Here is a 23,029-nt window from a genome sequence, read left to right as displayed (position 1 = left end):
GACAATAATCAAGTCTGGTAATTCTGTGGTTGTCAATCGTTACAAATGTTTCATTTGTTTGCTATCATTCTAGCTTTATTCTTCATCCTCGGTATCAATAATCAAATTTTTAGATATGACTTCATTGCATTTATCTCACATAGTACTGGCATACATGTATTGCTATGTAATAATGGCTTTTAATATAAAGCTTCGTGTAATGATAACAATCTATTCATGCAACTTCTGGTTGCTCTAGCGGTACGTTATTTGTTTATTTGGCTCTCCAGCTTTCCCATTCAGAAGTAATACCACTTGGTTGGAGTGAAAATGATTACGTTGCTCTTTATTTCAATGTAGGGGGGAGGGAAACAACTGTCATAATTATTACTAATTAATATCTCGAGATAATTCTCGACCAGGCATGTTACGATAAGTTAGGGGCTTACACGCGGCTACATTTACGAAGCAATAATAATAGTTTGTCCTAGCAAAGGAATTTGTTGAACTTGTCATTAGATTACGTTCATATCGCTTTAAAATGCTTACAGGCCGACAGCTTGTTTATATTTAAAAACAAAATGGTTATATAATATATATCTAAGTCGAATCTTATGCTGCGATTCTCCTGCTTATGATATTATTGGTTGTTGTTTCTTAAATCAGTAACTCTGTAATACCGGTGAGGAATCGAGCGGGAACGTAAACTAAGGTGGGTTAACTGCGTCTTTTGCCGCTCATGACGGCGCCTTCCTTGTACGGGTAAACAGGAGGCGCGTGGGTGGGACTCTTGGTTGACTGCTAGACTGCTTGCTTTGGGTGATTGTATATTAGCTCAATACAAGGGGTCGACAAACATACACATTGTTGAACATCACCGTAGTCGCATGACGCCAACTAGCGATGCCGGCAACAAATGTATGGACGGAACGAACCGCCGGTCGCTTATTCGGCAGTAACGAAGACATGACGAAGAAACCACAGAAACTCGACCCAGCTGCAGACACTGCGCGGACAGAAAATTTTTCTGCCCACTACATCGACAGTTTCACATTTCTTATCATTTATTGTGAAACGATAAGAGTGTAGTTTAAAAGTGATAGTCGTAACGTGTTACTATTGCTATAGTCTGTACGCTAGTGCGTCTGCCCTATATATGCATATTCAATATTCGATATCTGTAAGTACATGTGTGGTTGAAAATGTCTAGGTACTATGAATTTGCCTGTATCTCGCAAAGTGGCAGTTGTAACAATTCCTATTCGTAACTAATTGCACTCTAAGGTGGTCGCTGGCATTGTTTGTACGGTACGCTCAACATTGCGGTAAAACATTGTTATTATTATTACAATAACTGTGCAAAGCGGTCCGTCTGAATTTTGACACATTTGATCGGGCTACTTGCTGTAGTGAAAATTCACTTATCAGAAGAAAACTTCGTACTAAAAGAACTAATCCTAGTTCTAATCATAACGAAACCGCTAACTTATCATGGCGGAGCAAAAAGTTCGTCTTTGGAGCATTGAACTTCGGATGCTTTCGCACTATGCGAGTTGCAGTGAAACTAAAGACTTCTAGTTACAAATATTACATGACTCGGAGTTTTCCGTTTTTTTTTTATATATACTAATTAAGCTGAAAAGCGAAATTGCTTATTAACTGTACTTTACATCTTTATATCCTACTTAAGACTAAGTACACTTTTGGAGTGACGTAGCCTGTTTGACGAATGCCTTCAGTGTCTCAAAATGACGTTAGCTGTAGAAAATCATTCAACGTATATTGGTGTCTTAGCGTTCAATTTCGATACCAAAAGTGCAATTTACTTTGAGGCGCTTTCAAATAATAACGGACGTGCATGTACACTATTTTATGAAAATCTACTTTTAATTTCCGAAGTCGAATTAAATTTGATATAATATTTGTAGCAATATGACACTGTGGTAAGACTCACTTTAGAACTAGGTGGGTTTATATTGTTTTGACATCGCGTGAATACTAAGCACCGCGTTCTAAAACTAAAGTGCAGAGAGCGCCTTCGTCTTTCTAGTTTGATGTTGACTCTGTACTTAACTTTAAGATATGTTTTCGGAACCTGTAATAATTGGCGAAGTTGTGCTGATCATATATGAAGTATTATATCATAAACTAAAACAAGTGAAGACAGGTTGCACAGAGTCCTGACATTATTTACAATGTTATATGGTACAGTATAGTGCGCTTTTATTCTCAGCAGTGTCCATGTTATAGACCAAATACGGGATGGTGTACTATTAAACAGGCTTCCCGGAAAAAAGACTCACGAAAAAAATGGCTTTCAGCGACTTCTAGTCGCCTATGAAAAGTCCCGATTATAGGCATTGTACTGTACCTAGAAGCCAGTGCTAATAAATACTTGAAAAAATATATTTGTCCATAAGTATAATTTCACACTTCTTATTTAAATTGCTTTAGCCGTCAAAGAATATAGCTCTTTTATCTATTTTCGACGTTTTCAAATGAAATCAAGGCAACCAAACAGTCGTACGAAATTTACTAGCGTAACCTTTTAAGCTTACTTAAAAGAACTTAGAGTGTTTTAATTTACAACGGCAATCTATTGAGACTCATTTTTGTGGTCGGTGAGAAATATTTGTAACAGGCCTAATAAACACAGTATTAATATAACTATACGGAAAACAATTTTTCGTTAGTCTACCTCTACGTGTATAACAGCATAGGCTGAATTTGCCTACCATCGGGCTTAAATGACCCAACTATTGTGCGAAACGAGCTAAGTGCGCAATCTTCAATTACATAACAGTGTATTTAATTTTTAGAAAAGTTCCAGCGATTCGTATCAATTGCGCCCATTTTTCGTGATATGTCCTCGACATATTGTAGTACCGGAACTGTTACGAGGTGACCACATAGGAAGTATAAAAGAATAGGGAGTGACGAAATTATTTTTTCTTTTTAAAGCAAACCTAGCAAGGCAAAAATTATCCGTATTGTAATAAGGTTGTATGTTGTAGGAAGACCACCTACACTATTACTTCACGCTGATAGATAGCGCTTCTGTGTTTTACACTGTTTTGCAAAATAGGCTGGTTTTCTTAACCCAAAATCACTGCGTCCGAATGCCCGTTGGTAGAGCGATGCTATTCGGAGGAGCTAGTTAAAAACTGCTGTTGTCAATCCATCATTAGTAGCCTTGTAGTGGCAACTATAAGAGTAACATCACAATCCAATTAAATGTGCAGCAAATGCAATGTCCTTACCCTCTTCACTTGGGCCAATACCTCTTGCATATGTACTTTTACTTATGCTCCATACTATCTCTCGGATACGTGCTTCAGCTCAAAAACAACCTTCTACCTGACTTAGCTTTTTCCAATTTCTATTTGTCGCACTCGTGTTTTAATGCACCGGCCCACAAGTGCGGGTTACGGGGTCTTAACTAAGGTATTTGTGGCTGTTTCTGTTGTTAATTGCAAAACTAATGGCCCAGAACGAGATTGCACTATCAGCCAGCAAGGCGAGCATGACCTACGTTAACCGCGATCATGTAGGGTATGATCCATCTACAAGTGCGCTATTTCGCAACTGTTATAATAGTGGGTCGTTTGAGACATGCAAGTGCTCCCAAAAGAAAGCGCAAGAAGATTATGCAGAGTGGCACATCTAAATTGAGGATGTTTTTAAGCCTTGTTTTTAAGACTGTATTTACACGAAAATATATAGTTCAAGGCAATTTTGTGCATATGCTAGAACTGTAATCCTAAACGATTATGCTTATTCAATATAATTATTATTCAGAACCTAAACCGCTCAGTAATCATTTTCAAATACTGCTCCTTTAAGCTGCAAATTAGTTTTATTGGTGATCCTACGTTATATAATATTGGTGAGTGTGAATTCACTAAAGTGGTGCTCGTAGGCGCTACATACGAAAGATTTCAGAGGAATTACATGCTGAGCTGATAGCAGGGCAAAGGTTTTAAAAATACAGGGACCTAAAACAGTCAACTACAGATAGTGCGAAGGCCTCAAAAAGCTAATTGTTGGAGTTTATTCAAGCGACCCATTTGATAGTTATTCCCCCTTCTACAACAGCCGTTAGGTTCCGTATAAAAAAAATCAAATATATCAAAAATGAGATTTTGAGCCACCTTGATGCATTGAATTACTTGAATCTAAATTCTATTGAGGATCTGTCGATTTGTCTTATGGATTTCTTAGAGGCCGCATAAAAACGGATAATAGCGCAGACCGTCAGATTTACATAAAAAAAAAGAACGTTTTTAATCCCGCTGACGCTTTGCCAATTCCGAAGACACTGGATAAAATTTTGTCTTCGTTCAAATTGTGACATTGAGTACTCTTTTCCATCATAACGAATTGGTTGTTCTATTCTATGAAGAATTGGCTTTTATCTGCTGCCAAAACTAGTGGGTCAGCATATGCCTGTTAGGATCAAAAGTTTTACCGAAAAATGGCGCGTCACTATGTGAATAGAGCAATGTTTGAAATTTAGAGTGCATAGGGTAAAGACAACTTAGTATGCTGATGTTTCAAATGAAAAAGCTGAATACGGAAAGTACTGATAAGCCGCAGATCCTTTCTACCTTAACATCCATCGACTCTGAAAGGACTTTCATTCGTGAAGTGTTGTTTACGATAGGCGCATCGTTAGATTCTTTTTAGATGTCTCTAAAATCTATAGTTTCTTAAAACGTAAAGGCGGATTGCTTTAAAAAGTTGATGAGTATATAAAAAGGATGACTATATCATTTAACTTAAAATCTAGACGTCTGCAAAAGCAAATCATTTTTGAAAATTTATTTGTTAAATCGCGAATGGCTTTTAACTGTAACTGTGAAAGATATTCGGACATGTTGACTGGTTCAGATACGCTACTCGAAAACAATTTCGTGTGCTTATATTTCGAACTGGAAATAATCTAAAAAAGACTAACCGCTAAACTTTTCTGGTTCACCGAATTGGAGCTAAATCCTGTGTTCTACTAATCTCCTGATCATTTCTGGCTCGAGGTTTAAGGATCATCACAAATAGCTTGGAGCCATTTTCCGAACTGAAAACTTCCGCTGTACTCATGACAAATCTTTGGTGTTTTATTGTAGAAAAAGCCGTTTTTATTTTATTAGTATAAAGAATAGCGACTGAATGTATGCCCATTATGACAAATAATCTTCCAAAATACGTCTAAACTTATCTGTAACGTCGAAGAAAACAAGACGAATATATTTTAGGTTTTATTTTATACATACTTTGGGTAAACGACACATACTACGCTTACAGTTTCATTAAAATTGATTCGCAAAATGAGTTTTACTAAAGCTTTGTAAGTGTAGTTGAAATTAAACTCTGACGAGTTTCTGGAAACTCTGCTGGAGTTGTTTTTTATTCCGACCTAAAAATATGTTTTATATTTAAAACAATTGTACAAGACAGTGCCTCCAATTCACGATCGTTTTGGCGCACTATTTATCGCAGCGGGTATGCGTTCATACTACTGCTATCAGACATAAATCATTTTTTTTTTCCAAAACAAGGTAACAAACTCGTCATGGCAAATAGCAGTGCGTCTTCCTCCAACTTTAGATCTTTTCGCACTGGAAAACTTCCGTTAGCAATCGATAATCTGCAATATTGCTAATTTTCATGTGACTTCTGAAAAATCCAAAAGAGGTCTTTATAAAAGAAACTGGAAGATTTTTAATAGGGTTTAGATTTAGAGGACTCGAAAATTTGTCAAAAACACTCAAAGCCATTTTTGATACACTCACTTTTTTAATGCAGAAAATAACGGTCGTTTCAAAGAAGAGAATATCAGCTGTCAATTATGCCTTTTAGATAAGCTCCAACAGCTAAGATTTTTAAAACTTTTTGTGCCCTTTTCGATCTATCAAGTCTTTTGACTGTTTCAAGCCCTTGTATTTTTGAGAAAAAATCCTTAAATAAATCATATAAAGACAGGCCTTCTGCTACTAACTTAAAATCTGATTTCGTTATAACGCACGATTATTGTTAGAAAGTTATTTGCAAATCAAAGAAGAAATACTTAACAAATTAATTAGTGGTTTTTTAATAATTTGATAACAGATAGTTCAGCTGTAATCGCGATAAAAGGTGGTTATAATGAACAAATATAAGTGCAAAACGTGAAAAAATTTCGTTAAAATATCCAGGTTTGTTTAGATACGGTCCTAGAAAAAAGGCATACGAAAGATTCTTAATTTACACGTGCCCCATATGTATATGTATACATATATATGTATAAACGGTTAATAACATATCGAATGTTAGATTCTTCCTTCAGCATTGTTATACAAGAACAAGGTGCAAATAAACTGAATTTGCATTGATACTGGTGTATCGTCGCTGCAGTTGGTGGGAGCGGTAAGAAAACGAATCATCGGAGCCAACGTGCTTAGCAACGTTGAGGCTAAATCTTTTGTGGAAGGCTTGACAGAGGGCGGAGAGATTCGCATTGGCATTGAAGCAACCTAGATTTTTGAAAACTGCAACCATGGCTAATCCCAAATGCGCCTGTTTGGACTTGCTCACTGCATTCTGCTAAGTCCGGCCCAACACTGGTTCGAATATGTCACGGGGAGTACCGAAACGTAGGAGTTCAAGGCTTGTCTAAAAGAGCGGTTTCCATGGGAAATATCACGCTACGTAAAATAATATTATACACGGTTGCGAAAAGGCAGAACACACTCACCCATAAGAAGCGGTTTTAATAAAGCGCGTCGAGTTGACGTTTGATTTAGATAGCGGAAGGAACAGAGAATAGAGGAAGGTATCACTGCAGTGCGACAGCTTCGTAAATCACCTTCACACCGGTGTCACCGCTGGACTTCACAACTCTTACGAAACTTGTAAGTAGTTGCCCGATGTATAAGCCCAACTGTCGACTGGATTAGAAACCAGCAGGTCTTTGTGTTTACTGTGATGTCCAGAGTTGTCTCCAGTCCGCAATTCTAGCGCTAACAACAGCAAGATTCAATGCATTAGCGTAGCACGAAATAAAGAGTCCGTTTTAAATGCAAAGTTACTGATAGCGCCCTACATGGAGTTGGGAGGCCTTGAAGTGGCGATGTCAGGAAAACGTAGCCGGAGGACCCTTGTCTAAACAAGATAACCACTAGATTAAAGGAACAGGTGCTCCTAGCAGCGTACTGGCCAGTAGGCTAAAGTCTTGAATCAAAACGCACGCAGCGCTACTGCTGATTCTGCGAGTCTAAACTGAAGCCGTAATCATAAGACGCATAGACATGCAAATATTGGAAAAATTGGGCAGGTAAAGAAGGGCTTTCATGTCAGCCCTGATATGGATCTGCTATTCAAAAAGGCGACGTTGCTGGCGTTCATAGCCCAAGAAGCCGAACGTGTGATGACGGGGTCTACTCGCATTCGCTACAGTCCGCAACTGGATAGGCAATCAATTGAGAAGTTGTCGACACAATAAATTTGCATATTGTGCCTTTTTCGATGCAAGTATCCAATTCTGTCGCAAAACTGTCTAACTTGACTTGCGAAAGTTCGGTTTAAACGTCCAGTCTTGGCCCCTGCTGTTTTTGTTGGAAAAAATAATTATTTGAAATCTTCAATTAAATACCTAATTATTTCAATGCCATCTTGCACTGAATATGGATTTGAATGCTCTTTTCAGTCGGAGAAACGTAGTTCGGTCAGATGGCTAATATCGATTTTTCTATTTTTTACAGGTAAGTAAGACTACAGGATAAGTACATCATTCTACTGTGGGCCGTAAAACTACAAAATATGTTCGTGCAAATTGTAAACATCTTTTGTTTTTCGTGAATATTTTTTTATCAGATTAAATATGTTATTATTAGAGGTTATCACGATTACAAGGTTCCGTATCATTTGATTACAACCATCTCTCTCAATCAAATGAGTTTAAGTTAAAATGAAAATATATCTGTTGTTATATATTGAATATGTCAAGCATGTTTGAGTTTCATAGTTTTATTCTTGTATCGCAGCAGAGAGGCTCTTGTCTGTTCTTGTTCTTGTCTACTCGGAAAACGGATACGGGCTCGGAGCGGGTGAAGTAATTTGTATTATTTGAGCTTGGCAATACACTTTAGTAGAGAGCAAAAAAATGAAATTTAAATATTTGCGTGCGGCTTCAGATAATTTTGCGAATGGCAAAAAAAATTAATAATTTCTACAAGGTACTCTTGTTGTATTTTTCAACTCTGAAGTTGTTTGTCCGAAATACGGTCATCCACGAAATTTTCATAGCTTCAAAATATTGGTGCATCTTGTAGGTAAGCATACTGCTGTGCAAACGACATATCTGAAAGTAGATGAGTTCAAACAAAACATTCATTTGACTTTATGATATGATAAATGAAGCAGTCCATATCCGTTATAATAATTAGATTTAATAGTTTATTTATTATAATAATAAAACTATAATTATAACCGAAGTCAAAGGAATTTACCCGACATTTTCAAAGTCAAAATGTATAGAAAATTAGGTACATTATTTTAAAGCTAAAGCTGTAGTTTTAGCTTTTGGACTGTGTGGGCCCTCTTCTTAATAGAGAAACAAGTAGTGCTTCTATTGTTGTTTTTCCTCATATTTTGGCTATTGTCAGATACGGCTTCTAACAAGTAAATCAACTGGAACGGTGTCGTTCGCTGCTCTTCCAAATCAACGTAGTATCAAAAAGTCCGAAATGAAGAACTCAGTTGCATGGTGACAGGGCACCTTAATTTGCGAATTTACTTTGGCTCAATCAACCTACTGGATGACTAGACGGACATTAAATAAACGGGTCTGCCGGTTTCGTTCTCTGCCTATTTTTCTGAAAAATCTCGAATTTTCTCCAAGATGTAAGATTGCGCCTATTATGGGGGTTCAAAATAATACAATACAAACCGCTTATAAAGCCTCAATGGCTGTCGGGGAAATCGCCAAAGAAAGGTCAGATTACTTAAATTAGCATTATGCATTTTTCAAAGAAAAATAATATATCCAGTCTCACACATGTAGCTCTCCCTAGAAAGAATTTCTAGCGATTCTCAAAAAACAGCCTTAAGAGATCTCGCTCTCTCTCTTCTTTTATGTTACAGGTTAGTCACAATATCTACCATAAATGTATCACACAATAGAGATCACTGCGTGTGAATAAGATAGGTAATTAATAACTATGTGCCAGTACATTACAACATTAATGTAAGACATTATTTAAACAGAAAAAAATACGTTGCAGACTTACTGAGTATAGAGGATTGGAAGTGTAGGTATGACAATGCGGTGCGAAAAATATTGGGAGAGTGCCTTAGAAAATAGCGGCATTAGGGTCAGCTATGGGCTATTCAGATCGAGTTCTTTATATAAGACTATAAGCCTCAAACAGATCTGTAAAAGCGAAGCGATCTCTTGTATCAGAAAAAATTTCTCACATAGGTCTTGCGTTAATTAGTGTACGTGTAGTGTAGTACGTGGGTATAAAAGAAACGAGGATCGTAACAAAAAGTCGAAATTGGTTGATGACTTAGTGGTAATTTGCATAATATTATACGGTTCACATGATTAGTTATTGTTAAGAATATTCAGAGACTACAGTTTCTTAACTTTTAACCCTTGTAATGCTTCAGAATTAGGCGGGAAACACTTGCGGAGGGCAGGTGGTCAATTTTTGGTGAGACTGTAAAGTTTGATCGTAAAGTTCTAGATGAAATTCTGGATTAGAATGGTAATAAACTAGAGACCGCTGAGAGGTATGCTTATTTAATTATATAGAAATACACTTCATATCAAGTGTACTTGGATACCAACAGTCGCGTAGGTTGGCGTAGAATATGTATTAAGAGCATGTAAAAATAGCAATGTAGTTTTGCAAGCCTTCCTCATGCTGACCTTTTTCCTAAAACTTAAGGCCACGTTCCTTGCCATATATTTAAATTTTAAGCAATCGTAAGGCTATTTCTATAATGCAATAGATAAAACTCCTTGTTTCGTTTACTTTTAAATGAAAAACCGTGTTAGATCTGGAGAATACGGGAATTATAGTTGTAGGGGTCTTCGGCTTTAGACGTAATTGCAGCATTTGCATGTTACTAGCATTACCACCAAGCTGTGAAACTGTGCTGGCAGTTGTTAAGCAACTTATCCAATGAGTTTCTTCTGAATATCTTATCACGAAAAATTGATTTCCTTATATTACTGGCTACTATTCTGAGTCGACATGCTCATTAACTATTGAATAAGACATATGATTGTAATAAGAATTAAAAAAAAATAAAAACATTTGTCGTAACTAAGGCTATGCTAGACCGGAACCTATACATATTACCACTGAACGATGAACTTCCAGCCGATTTTTAGTACCAGTAGTCATCGTTTAAAAGGGAACAGCAACCCTAGTTACCCTCTAAATTTGCTCTGTTCGCTAAACCTGTTTTAAGGGTACTTCGGAGATACGCAACTTCTGCTAATGAAGCAAGCTAACATAAACTCCCACCCGCTTAGCAGTATAACTTTTCCAAACGTTTTTGAAAGAATAGTTTACAGTTAATTTTTGGATCCATGTAAACACAGCTTCTTTCTAAACGCATATTGATATAGGGATAGACTGTACGTGGGGTCACCCGAAACTGTTGTTTCCGTGAACATGTAATAAAAGCAGATGTTAGAAGTACTACCTTTTTACAGACTCGAATAACGACGGAAGCATTGAGAAATGAATGGACACACCTAATGGCATTATATATACCCGACTGACCATTAGCTGATCCCGCGAAATAACAATGCATCGGACAATGTCAACAACAATAATCCTTTACAATAACAACATGATTCTCTTAAAGGTGATTATTCTATTAAATCCATCAGTTTCCCGAACCTTGCACAGCGACGGTGAATTGAACCGTAGCGAAGCTATTTCGCAGCATCGTTGAGGCTGCAAAAGCAACCCTTGTGGACTAGTGGTATAGGGTGAAGGGAATGAATAATTTACTTTTCCTTTTAGAAATTACTGGTCCTTCAGACCGCTTGAAGTGCGTGGGCGGTCTCTACCTATGGTGTCTCGCAGCATCTTCTTCGGACGATTATTCTGCTGCGTTGTTTTCAGCAGCTCTTTCACTACGCAGACGTCTCACTTAGAACTCTTGACAAGCGGAGACTGCCTAAGGGCTGATGTGCCCCAGCCGACATCAGCGGCAGTGTCATAGCAATGATGATGAGGGCCCCGAGAAGAGAGGAACGAAAAAGCTTCTTTTCGCGCGGTAGACTATCTTTCCTATCCTGTGCTAAAGCTCTGCCAGTCAGTCGCTTTTTGCTGGCTCCGCCTGTCAGTCAAGTCGAGGAGGTTGGTATCCTTCCGCTTCTTTTCTAACTGCACACTTTGCCTCTTCGTGTAGCTAGCAGCTCTTGTACCTTTACTCGTCATTGTAGCGACGACTCTAGGTCAGATAAGCCTTATTTCACTTTAGCTTGGTGAATTGTTGCGGGGGAGCATGCTGTTACATTGGTAGGCCATCTACATGCCAGTTATAGCAGAGTCTGCCGGGTTATTTTCGGGTTGTGTCTAGCTGACGGGCTGGCTAGCCAGATAAACAAAGAGAAAGCCTTAAAAGGAGACAAAGGTAGCTCATGTGCCGTGTCTTGTTGATAGGTTTCCGGACCATCTTAGGTTATGAAGACGATGGGATAATATGGGAGAAATGACATGCTTTATTCGCTGATCTTATCTACACTAACCGTACGAATAGCTATAGCTGACAATACTGTGTCGTTTAACTCGATATGTAGACGCTAAATAGGCTGTATGTCGTGTATCGATCACCTCATCAGGCGCTATGGTAATACGTAAATAAGCACAATAAGTGAAAAAGAATAACTGACCACAAACAGAACGTTACTTCTTAGTTGATCATGACGTTCGAGATCAAAAGTCAGGAATCAAATTGTAGCCCTGATCGCACGAGGCTTCTCTGTGCACTACAAAACTAAATATTTACGGTTATGTGTATGTTTACTTTCGTCACGTGGTAAAAAGCATCCATACAAAAAAACTCTTTTACTCAAGTGACATTACTTTTATGTATACAAAAGACATTTGTAAGACGCGCTTTTCGACAATTCTGGAAATCAAATAATTCGTATTGGCACTGCTAAATTTCAAGGTAGCGTTGATACTTGGGTCTTTAGTAGCGTTATTCAGAGCGTCTAACTCAACGGCTTCTACACCATTGAACAAAATAATCTGAAAAATAACTTATCGGCAGCCATCGATATTATAACTGACTGGCACGCTGTGTACACGATCTACCTACCCAATTTTACTATGTTGCTTGCTTGTGAATAAGACAATTATTTTTATTTTATTGTACTTTCGCATTGAAAGTACTCTGGTTCTGCCATTCCTTCCGTCATCTGTGTGGATTCTTATCGCTCAGACATATAAGCTTCACACTTGGTATACCATCTAATTATTCTAGTGCTTCAGCATAGTAATGAATTAGTATCTCAGTACTATAGATACTATATCATTTTGCAACTATAAGGTGACATAACTGATGCTTGCTGTTGCAATATACAGTAAAGACTAAATAACATGCCCTTTTTAAGCCGTAATTTCTAGCAACGATAACAAAGCCTAAATAAATGACGGGTATTACCGTGCTTGCCGGCGTCTACCCCCATAGTATTTTGTGCGGCGATATTTTTAATGGTAGTAGAATCAAGGGATGGCGTGGGCTCGGTGACTAATGCGCGTTCCTTTTGAATATGTTAGCACAGTAACCATGATCATACGGCCTCATTAGTTCAAATTTCAGCGTTAATAAGTGATTATTATGGTATATGCTTACTATGGCATTTCGTAGATATATTGGAGAAAAGCCTGGATAAGTCCAACAAAACCCGCCTGAAGCAAGTTCCTCCTAGCAGTTTAAATACATGACGTAAAAGAACGTAATAATATTACTACGATTATTCTCGTATGAGTACGTATCTACCGTACGTTTGATTTGGTGTTTGAAATAACAAAAATATAAGCAATGCAAATACCAGCAAATCTCACAAAGAATCATGATAATTTAAGGTAATGTGCGTATCTGTATGGTTACTCTGACTTTATTAAGGCCACATAATTTCATTGACTGGAATACGATGCCGCGACATAGTGTCAATTAATCTACTTTGAATATTTTGACCCTTTAATGAGTCATTTTGCGTTACAATCATTAATTTTCTATATCCATGGAACCAACCAGTATGCAGCACGGCGATACATTTGGCCGGTGTGTAAACTCATTTTGTAGTCTTTCCTCATAATACTTTGGAAATTCTGCGCACTCTGCCACGAACAAGCCCATAGGTAAGATAGGAGTGCTAAAAGGTTTTAGTTCGGCGGGGAAAACCTACAACTCAAATGGCGCGTAGAAACTGATCACGCATTTAAAATGGCCACAGAATTAGCATGCCGAATTTCTGCTATGTTATTCACGAAAAGAAGATATTAATCTACAGATTATTGACATCTGTAGCTATGTCATTTACGCCTAACCTATGAGAGCCAAATATTGAATGAAATATGCTAAGAATAGATAAAAACATTGGATGCGAAAAAGCATTTGCTAACAGAACTACTTGGCTAAAATCATGCACGAAAAAATGAGAGTGTAATAGAAGAACGAATTATAGTTTCGCACTATACTATAATAACCACCTGGTAGTTTAAACTGGCTTTAGCAAAGGACCAACGATATTATTATTTATAATCACTTTGTCACATATAATACTAGAAACAACGGGTTCTTAAGGCCCCGACACCTTCTACAATCTGAAGGCGCCAGCAGTGTAATCATCAGCAATTAAGAGACAAAGCTACTCTAAATAAAAGAAAATAGCATGAATTATCGTTATTGATAACTCACCAAACAAAAGCAACATGTATGGACGTGTAATTACAGCAAGATAGTGCACGAAAATTGCAACAAATAAAATGCGTTCTATTTAGTGGTTCTTAGTACACAATATAAAGACATTTATCATCCAAGGATGAATTCAAATTATATGCATGCAATCATTTTGCAAGCTAAATAAAGGAGACGAACGCCACAACAACGCAATAACGGACTTAGAGCTGCATAGACTATGTGATTCGCGCAATAGCATGGTGGTAACTTGTTTGACGTAATACTATACACGTTTGGACTCTTGGGCTTGACGCCATATGATGCAGCGCGTTAAAGGCTATTCGTAACGGGAAATCATATTAGTCAGCACTTCGTATCGGTAAAATAAAGAACCTTGACATTATCATAAGGTCCTTTGGGACGCATAAAAATCGAAACCGAAATGAGAAACGTGCTCGAAGTGATCATGGATATCACATTGCTAAAATGTTGGCTTCATCAAGTTATTACAAAATAAATTTTTACGCAGTGAACCATATAAATACAATAACATGCCATTGTAAAAGTGCGAGTATTACAATTAAGGAAAGAGGCACAGTAACGGTACACAAAAATTATATCTCGTAAAAATTAAACTTACTTTAGTGAAACAATCCTGTTTAAACCTAAGACAACTGTTAGAACAAACAACGAGGTCTAAAAAGCATGACACTAAGACTATTCCATAGCGCTACCTATAAATGCCTACTAGTCAAATAAATTCGCCTAAATTCATCTACTTTATTTTATACTATTATTACGAAGTAGGGTTTTTTTCTAATAGGCGGGCTATAATTTATATGGCAGAATATTCTAGAAAATTTGGAACCCTTCAAACTGCGCTAGCCAACACTTAGTACATTTCAGCTAAAACTTCGCAGGCTACCACACAGTAATGTCCCCGTGATGGTGCTATGGTAATGCTCAATTGTATTGTCCACACACTGAAGATATGAAATCGAGATGTTCTGGTTAAAAGGTGAACGCCGATAATCAATCGACTCAATTAATAAAACTAAGTAAGGAAGTCTTCAAAAACGAACAGAAGTAGCCATAAAATCGTGCAAAGTAATCGTGTTACCTAACAAAGCTAAACTCCACAAGACCTTTTTGAGGCGCGTATTTTCTATCCACCAATCTTAAAAGGCAAGTTCTGACACATCAAGTTTCTTAAGCCAAGATTTTGCTCCATCGGATTTCCCCACGTTCTGCAGCACGACCCGCAAGCGTTTCAAAAGAGGACTTGATGATGCATGAACCATGGGCTCCTCCTTCTTTTTCAGAGAAATTTATGTGTTGCCCAAACTATGGAAGAAGCCGAGCTGAATTGCTATCGAAAGTCTTGTTTGAAATTTCACACTCAGTGAGCGAGAAAACTGAATTTCTTTTTAACCAATCTAATAAAAATAATGTAAGTTCTAGCAATGATTAAACGAGATGATTGCTTTGGTTCAATAGTACACATGTTGTGTATTTATGCGCGCTAATCTTGAACCCTAGTCAGAATAAGAGTATACGTTGCGCACGACTATCCTGTCCGTTATGCGCAAGAACTTCTTTAAAATTTTCAACTATTAATATTTCAAAAGAAGGCACCTGCGACGCTACCAAACGTTGCACAAAAGCGCCGAAATTCTTGAGGGATTCTTAATTACCTGCTTTGAATGTGGGGGTCACGTCTGTTCACAATAATTTAGACCAACTTTCACTGTAATCATAAGGCTTTTGTGGCAGAGAAGGTCAAATAATTAAAATATCCCGGCTTCTTAAAGAGTGACTAAATATTCGAAGAAGTCGAAAAAAGAGGTGCGTACAAACTGCACGCAACCTGACGCATTATAGAAAATAAAAACTATCATTTTTGGGCTTTCTTTACCTCAGTCTATATTAGAGGCTAGAGTACAATCAGCGGCAGGTGGGCTAAACGGCAAATGTAATTTCAGTGGTAGTAAATGTAGGTGTTCAATTTGGATTTACTGGAAGTACCCGCAAATACGCCAAGTTGAGTGCTGAGGTGTTTATGTCAATGAAACTGAACGAAGGGCATCACTGGTCAGATGGTTTGTAGGTGTAGTTATATGAGAAGACTGTGGAATGGGTTTTGTGATTGGGTGGTTGGTATAAATCGATGATCCTGATCGGATTCGAATCTAGACCGAGTCTAAGAGTCGTTTGTAACATTGAATCCTACAAAGTAAGAAGTTGGACTATTTATTCGGTTCTACTGAGTTGCAAATGTTGACCATAAATCTAACAAAATCTAGAGTAAAGTAGCTAAACAATTACATTACAAAGTTTCTACTCAAACGTCGAACATTTGTATATATAATACTTGTTAGAGGAATTGCATCTAAACGATCATTAAGCTCGAACACGTTTTACTTAAATAAAATATTCATTCGTTAGCTAAAAGCATCCGTATTATTCTATATACATATCTCAAAATGTGAGGCTTATTTGGTTATTTTAGGATACATAAATTTATACAAAATTTGCTCCAGCGGGTTCGCGACTTTTTATACGATGCGAAAGCCCCCAGTCGAAGAGCATGTTCTCTCGCAGTTCTCTATGGCATACAATGAAAACATATGTTCATTTTATACTTTAATACTTTAATATACTCACATGTTATCGGTTAAAAGACATCATCACGAGCGACGTTATTGCTTTTTAAATAGCCTTGATTTATATTTTTGAGATATATATAGATCCAGTATATGAGATACACATGACGATCTAAAAAACGGCACTGGCTAATTACGACACTTAACCAGTAATGGGGGTCTTTTTTCTGTCATTTATGTATTTGCATTATTGGGAGCATAAAAGTAGCTGGTGTATCTCTCTCTCTCTCTCTCTCTATATATATATATATATACGATATAAATGATAGCAAAAAGGCTCTCGTTACTAGGTAAGCGTTGTAATTAACAGTGATGACAGGACTAGCACCGGGACAGGTGAAATTTGTTTGTAACAGATATAGCTAGCATTGAGTAGAATCTTAGTTTGCTCCATGGCACTCGACAGCGTCATTCACGCGTGTGCTTTAGTTTAAGGTTCAAGATCGTCCGCGTTCTGAACTAATTATTGTTTGAAAGTGCCACACCTTTACACATGTGATGATAACTAATTTACGCCTGTCCCAGGATTTTGCAGTAACGGTTTGTCGTATTATTTCTAATATTTTCGCGTCATCCCTGGGTCGTTACGGTGCCTATTCTGTTTGCCTTTTTTTTCGGTCGCTGGCACCATGCCCGTTGATGTTCGTACCGATCGCCTTTCGCACTCTAGGTTCCTACAAATGAAGGTGAATTCGAGAATACACGTGTCCCTCTCTTGGGTTTCAGCCGAGCTTACACTTTTGTAACTTGTATAAATATGTAGAGGATAATGGAGAAGCGGTGTAGTACTGGCACCACGATTTACCGTATTCCTACATACTTACCCGTCTTTTCAGATTGACATAACTGTTGGCGGCTTACATGGCTTCAGCGTGAATTTACGCGCAGCGTCGTTTCTTTTTTTGATTTAAAAAACATCAATAATAATATTATTGAGTTGGTATATTGGCAATGAATAATATATATATATATATATATAGGAGGTTTCCATAAAATTTGTCCACCCAGTGCGCTTAACACGCACTAAATGTATGGGAATAAAATCCATTTAAATCTTTCTAAATGTCGGTGCTCCATATCCGACTTAAATTATCATAAGAAGAATAAATCCTGCTCTTTGAGAAGATTACTTGGCGAGAAAAATAAGTATCTCATATTTTAGATAACCTTTTCATCTTTTTTAAATATACTTCTTATGCAGAAGGTTTGTTGTTAAACTGTTACAAGCAAATCCAACAGATTTGGAAACTGAATAATTTTTAAACTACGCGCCAGCCAAATCTCGCTTGTTTTTTTACTAGATGAAATTTGAATTGGAAATTATATAGCTTTGTAGAAGCTCGGGCGCTAAAACCGGTTGAGTCGAGGATAAATTAGTACACAAGAAAAATCTTCACTTTCGGAAATGAACGGTCAGTGGTCAAATTTTTGTTCCTGCGAAAATTGTTGTTGCGGAAATTAATCGAAGACTGATAAAGACATTAAATAAAAAGACCGAATTGAAAGTATCGTACCTGAATTGTGCAAACATCTCAGGATTGGAATGTTGAAGACAGGAGATGAGGAACAAGGGCACATTCTCATAATTGGAGAGGATTTTCACACAAGCAGAGCTAGGAGCCTAAGCGCTTTGTCGGCGTGGTATTCCACATGTAACGTGTCATAGAATTATAACCTAAATACTAAAAATGCTGGCACTGAATAAAAAATAGATTCCCTGTTAATTGACTCCAGGCCTGGAAGTGAATATGTTGTATTCCACATGCAATTCGCGGAACTTTAGTTAACAAAAAATCCGCCTGGAGCATACGGTCTCTATAAACGAGGCACGGTCCGATCCCTACCACCAGCCGGAGAGGGACCACGCGAGAGAATAGCAACGCCCTGAAAAGAAGTTGGATTCGGTGGCACTTTTAGGCATGAATGTGATGGCAGTATTTCGAATGGACCATGGAATGGGGCGTCTAACAGGATGTACTCGCTGGAAATGAACGCAGCCCTCTACCTCGAGCTTCTCAAGAGGTTCATGGATCGTTTAGTACAGCAATCGAAAGCACACCCTTTGGTTATTTCATGACAACGTCAGCCTTCATCGCCATGCCTAGATTGAGCAAAGGAATATAACCTTGGCCTCAATTCACTTACTTGTCCGACAAACTACTCAATTTCAAAGCCATATTGGCTTGTAACAATACATAATATGGCTCATCTACAACTGCGTTTTATAATGCGCTAATATATTATTATTAGTAATAAAAAATTTTGAAATTACGTCCTTGAGTTCAAAGACTGTAGACAGTTATAAAAATTATTTTCTAAAAGCGCTCGAACCGCTCCATGACCAGGTAAAATTAATGATGGTTGGGAAAAGCAACATGTTGATAGCTAAGATAAAAGTAATAAGAATATGATTACTACCAATAACCTATTTATTCAATAATGTTTCTGATACCATCAAAAATATATTTTTAATCTATAGTAGTATGTTTTGGTTATGTAGTTTACACAACATCACTTACGATCAGAGATTTCGGCGTCGAAGAACTTCACACTTCGATTTGATACTGTGTACAACTATACCAATACATCATAAAGCTAGCCAACATTACATTGCGTGTCTCATCATAGAAGGAAAAAGAGATTTACGTATACATTCGTTTGTGCAAATCACTTTTTATAAAAAATGGTCTACATAATTCAGGTTCGAGAAGTTCGTCTCAAAGGTTCGTCTACACAGCTTCCATAAAGTCTGCGATAGCAAATTCTCAAATCATGACGTACGAACGTTGAGTGTGAATCTCACAATACGTTTTTTTAGTATAGACCTAAAAACCACCTGGGAAAATGTTGCGTTATTCCAAAGGTTTTAAAATACAATATAGAATTTGATATGAATGTAAAATTGTATTAAAATTTCTAGATTTTAACATAAGCGATTTTTCGCGTCTTATTCCTCAGGTTCACTCAATTGCTGAAAGTTGGTGACACTTGGTGGAGGCACCAGTTGAAATCGAACAGATCGTGCAACTTTAATGAAAACTATTCATATACGTTTAAATTAACATGAACATAAATTTATAAATACTCTATAAAATTTTAATGCCAACAAATTTCGAACGAGGATTGTCGTTTGGGTCATGCAACTAACGTACGAATAAAAAAAGTCGATCTAGGCATCGACCCTAAAACATCCGTCTGTCAAGGTTGGTATTTCTCGCGGTACGGGTTATAAGATTATTATCTAAAACTGTATATGAGCAAATACGCTAGAATTTGCGTACTACATGTTTTTATTCAGTTATAGACAAATGCGCGTGCTTGGTTCTATACTCAATTTTTAAAGTTACAGGCAATGAATGAAATTATGATCGGAAAAAAATCCGTTACTCATGGTGAGCCATAAACCCAGCAAAGTCATAAAGCAAGTTTAGCAAGTGCACTTTAAAACCTGAAACCGCCAGTTCAGTCTTAGTATCAAATAGGTTCGGACCCTAAGTAACGATAATGGTCGTAATCGTTAGCAGAATAATCCATCAGGTTTAGTCGCGCTGATGATTCCGATGACAATCAGTCCATGCACATACTTACGTGAATGAGGCTGAGTGGGATCTGCATGGAACGAATTTTTTAAGTAACAACGGACCAAAGGGCTACCTTACAATGGCCTGCTGAATTAGTGAATGCAAAATAAAATTTGCTCTAATAGCTCTAATATAGATTACGAAATTAATTAAACCGCGCAAAAAATTTCCAGTAGAATATTGATCTTCGTATATCGTAGCGCGACATTTACTTCGTGTTCCGTTAGCGTGTTATAATAAAGATAACGAAATACATAAACGGTTTTTCATCATTTACACTTTATTGAATTGAACTACCTATTTTAATCGCAATTAACCTGCCGACTGGTATAGGCCACTTTCAAATAATTAAAAAAGATTAAGCAATGCATTTTTAACGTGATAGAGATGAGCGGATCTCCGAAAATAAAACCATACATTACAGTTTGAAATTGAAGTCAAAATAATATTTTACGTTTTCAATATTTTGCTAGTTCGTAATGGTCTGTATGTAGAGCGGGATGCGGAACACTGCAGAAAACTCTAACCATCCCTAAGCCTTAAGCTCTTATCTCTAAAATTATTACTAACTAGTAATAGACTATAGAAATATACTTTTTCCTATAGCAATTTAAGTGCAAATAGTGCGTCTTTCAGTCTCTACAGAAATCCAGTAAATATTCCAAGTATAATGTTGTCCAACTTTATTGAATTTATAACGATTGTTTCAAGGTTAGTCAAGCTGTGATATCTGCAAAAAATTAATCAAGGTATCCCCAGAAGCAACGATGATCTGCCAAACGAGTGTGCTTGCGAATCTGTGTCTTGAGACTATCGATGCAATCGGCGTTTAGTATATTCTGATGTACCAAAATTCCGCGCTAAGTAGATATCTTTTAAAGTCAAATATAGCGATTCTGCGCTGCTAAAGTATTACCACTTATTTAACTTGAAGTCTGCAAAATCATAAATAAAAGACTCTACCTAATGTTGTACTTGGCAGTCTTTTAGAAGCAGTGAGAAGCGTATAACTCCTGGTAAAGAGATCGTCAAAAATACCATGGAATATACATACATATATTTAGCTGTTATGGATTAAGACTATTTACCATGTGATTCTCATAAATGAGGCTTCCGATTATTCTCTGTGATTATTACCGTCAAGAAGTTTAACACTTTCCAGTTTCTATCATTTCTTTGTAAACATTATTAAAAAATGTACGTTGCCGTATGCCTTAGAAGTTTAGTGTCTGGTAGAAACTAGTAGCTTAATTTAAGGTTACTTAACCTTCATAGGAATTTCAATACAATCAAGCATCACTGCGATCCCATATGCTGCCTATATATTTATACCTGGGTGAAAAGATCATAGTAAGGAGTAAAGCTAATCTTAAATAAGGACGGCTTTATTGGATCGTTCTTGTATGTTGAAAATACAATGAGGTATCGCAAAGCCTGTTAATCAGAAACTTTACTTATTTTACTTATAACAAACACAGAATGTATAATACAATTATTTTGATAGGACTATTTCGCGTTTATTTCATTTACTATGAATCTGTGTTTATTCTAAACATATATCTGCAACTTTTTTACACTTTTTTTTACTTAGTACATCTAGATTAGTGCGGGCAAGGCTCTACTAAATTCAATATCAAAAAATATCAGAAGTAGCAAACTCAAACCTGGGAGTGTTTCCTTTGTATAAACAAGCATGGCCAGTGTTAACAGTAAACTATAAAACTGCAGCAAGCAGCAAGCAGAAAATGGCCACGATATTAAATCCGCATCACAAACAACCCAGAGTTCATTAATCGCTAACCTAAGTTAGTAGACCCTTATCAAGTACTTGCTCTTTTCCCTTATCTCATTTGGAAAAGATTTAAAACCTACGTTAGATATAGCTTAATTTCGTGTACGTTGCAAGACCTACATTAAGTTTCACTTGCTTTTAGGGTTCAACGATGTTAAGAAAAAGACTTTCAGAATACGAACATATTTTACTATTAAAAAATAGATTTAGCTGTTTTTACTTTAAAAAAAGTGTTTTTGGCTTGAAAATGTTATGCACTTTCCTATCAGCAGGTATACTCCTTTTTTTTGGAATAACAAACTATGCACTCTTATGTTAGTACAGTATATGCGATTGCAAGACACAGAAGGTTCAATTCAGATAATAATTACCATCTCTGTATGTATTTATGGTAATTGTGATTTTGTAGCCCGCTACCGGCCTCACGGTGTCTCCTTCGCCACCTTCATCGTCGGTAGGCTCTTCGCCCGCGTCAGCATTCTCCCCCGGACTGCCCGCCAGCGTAAGCGTGACGTCGGTGCCGGCCGCCGTAGTGCAGGGCGTCGTGCCCGCAGCCGCCGCCGCCGCCGCCGCTGCTGCCGCCGCGGGTCTCGGGGCGTCCGTATCTGTCAGCTCAGTGAATCCGGCTGTTGTAAACTCAGTGACGTCGCCCCCTGTGGGTCAGGTCCCAGCTGCTGCCGGCCAGGTGGCTCCGCCTGCTGGTGCCTACTGGTTTTACTCACCCCAGTTAGCCGCCTCCGCTTCAAGCGGGACTCCACTCACGCCGCAATCCATACAGGCGACAGGACCGCCGCACCAAAGTCTACACGGCCATAGCCTACCGACCGCAGTTTCAGCTGCTGCCGCCGCCATCACCAATCCGCCGCCGCCCGTGAACCCTCACGGTCAACCCGGCAATAATCTCGCCGGCTCCACTGCGCTCATGGCGACGATGACCTCTCTTGCTAACGTCAAGGACTCGCGATGGCTCCAGCTTGAGGTGCGTGACAAGTTAGATCCTTCAACACTTCAAATACATATGTCAAACATGATGTACGTTTTTTTTTCATGAATTTAGTCTTCAGCATCAATATACTGATATAATTAATGTTGGTATAATTTAT

The 23,029-nt window shown here is 37.6% G+C and overlaps 1 protein-coding gene across 1 annotated transcript in view; it reads left to right on the top strand.

The window, feature by feature from the left end:
• Positions 1–23,029, top strand: part of mbl (splicing regulator muscleblind) — a 155,780-nt gene that overhangs the window by 23,568 nt on the left and 109,183 nt on the right. Inside the window, exon 2 of the mRNA XM_086969036.1 lies at positions 22,336–22,905. Coding sequence (XP_086825162.1) covers positions 22,849–22,905 — 57 coding nt within the window. The 5' untranslated portion in view covers positions 22,336–22,848. The remainder of the gene's footprint in view (positions 1–22,335; positions 22,906–23,029) is intronic.

This window comes from Varroa jacobsoni, unplaced genomic scaffold (assembly GCF_002532875.2).
Source record: "Varroa jacobsoni isolate VJ856 unplaced genomic scaffold, vjacob_1.0 scaffold_650, whole genome shotgun sequence".
Taxonomy (NCBI): Eukaryota; Metazoa; Arthropoda; class Arachnida; order Mesostigmata; family Varroidae; genus Varroa; species Varroa jacobsoni.
The sequence above is the reverse complement of the archived record's forward strand: the minus strand, read 5'-3'. Positions and strand labels throughout refer to the sequence as shown.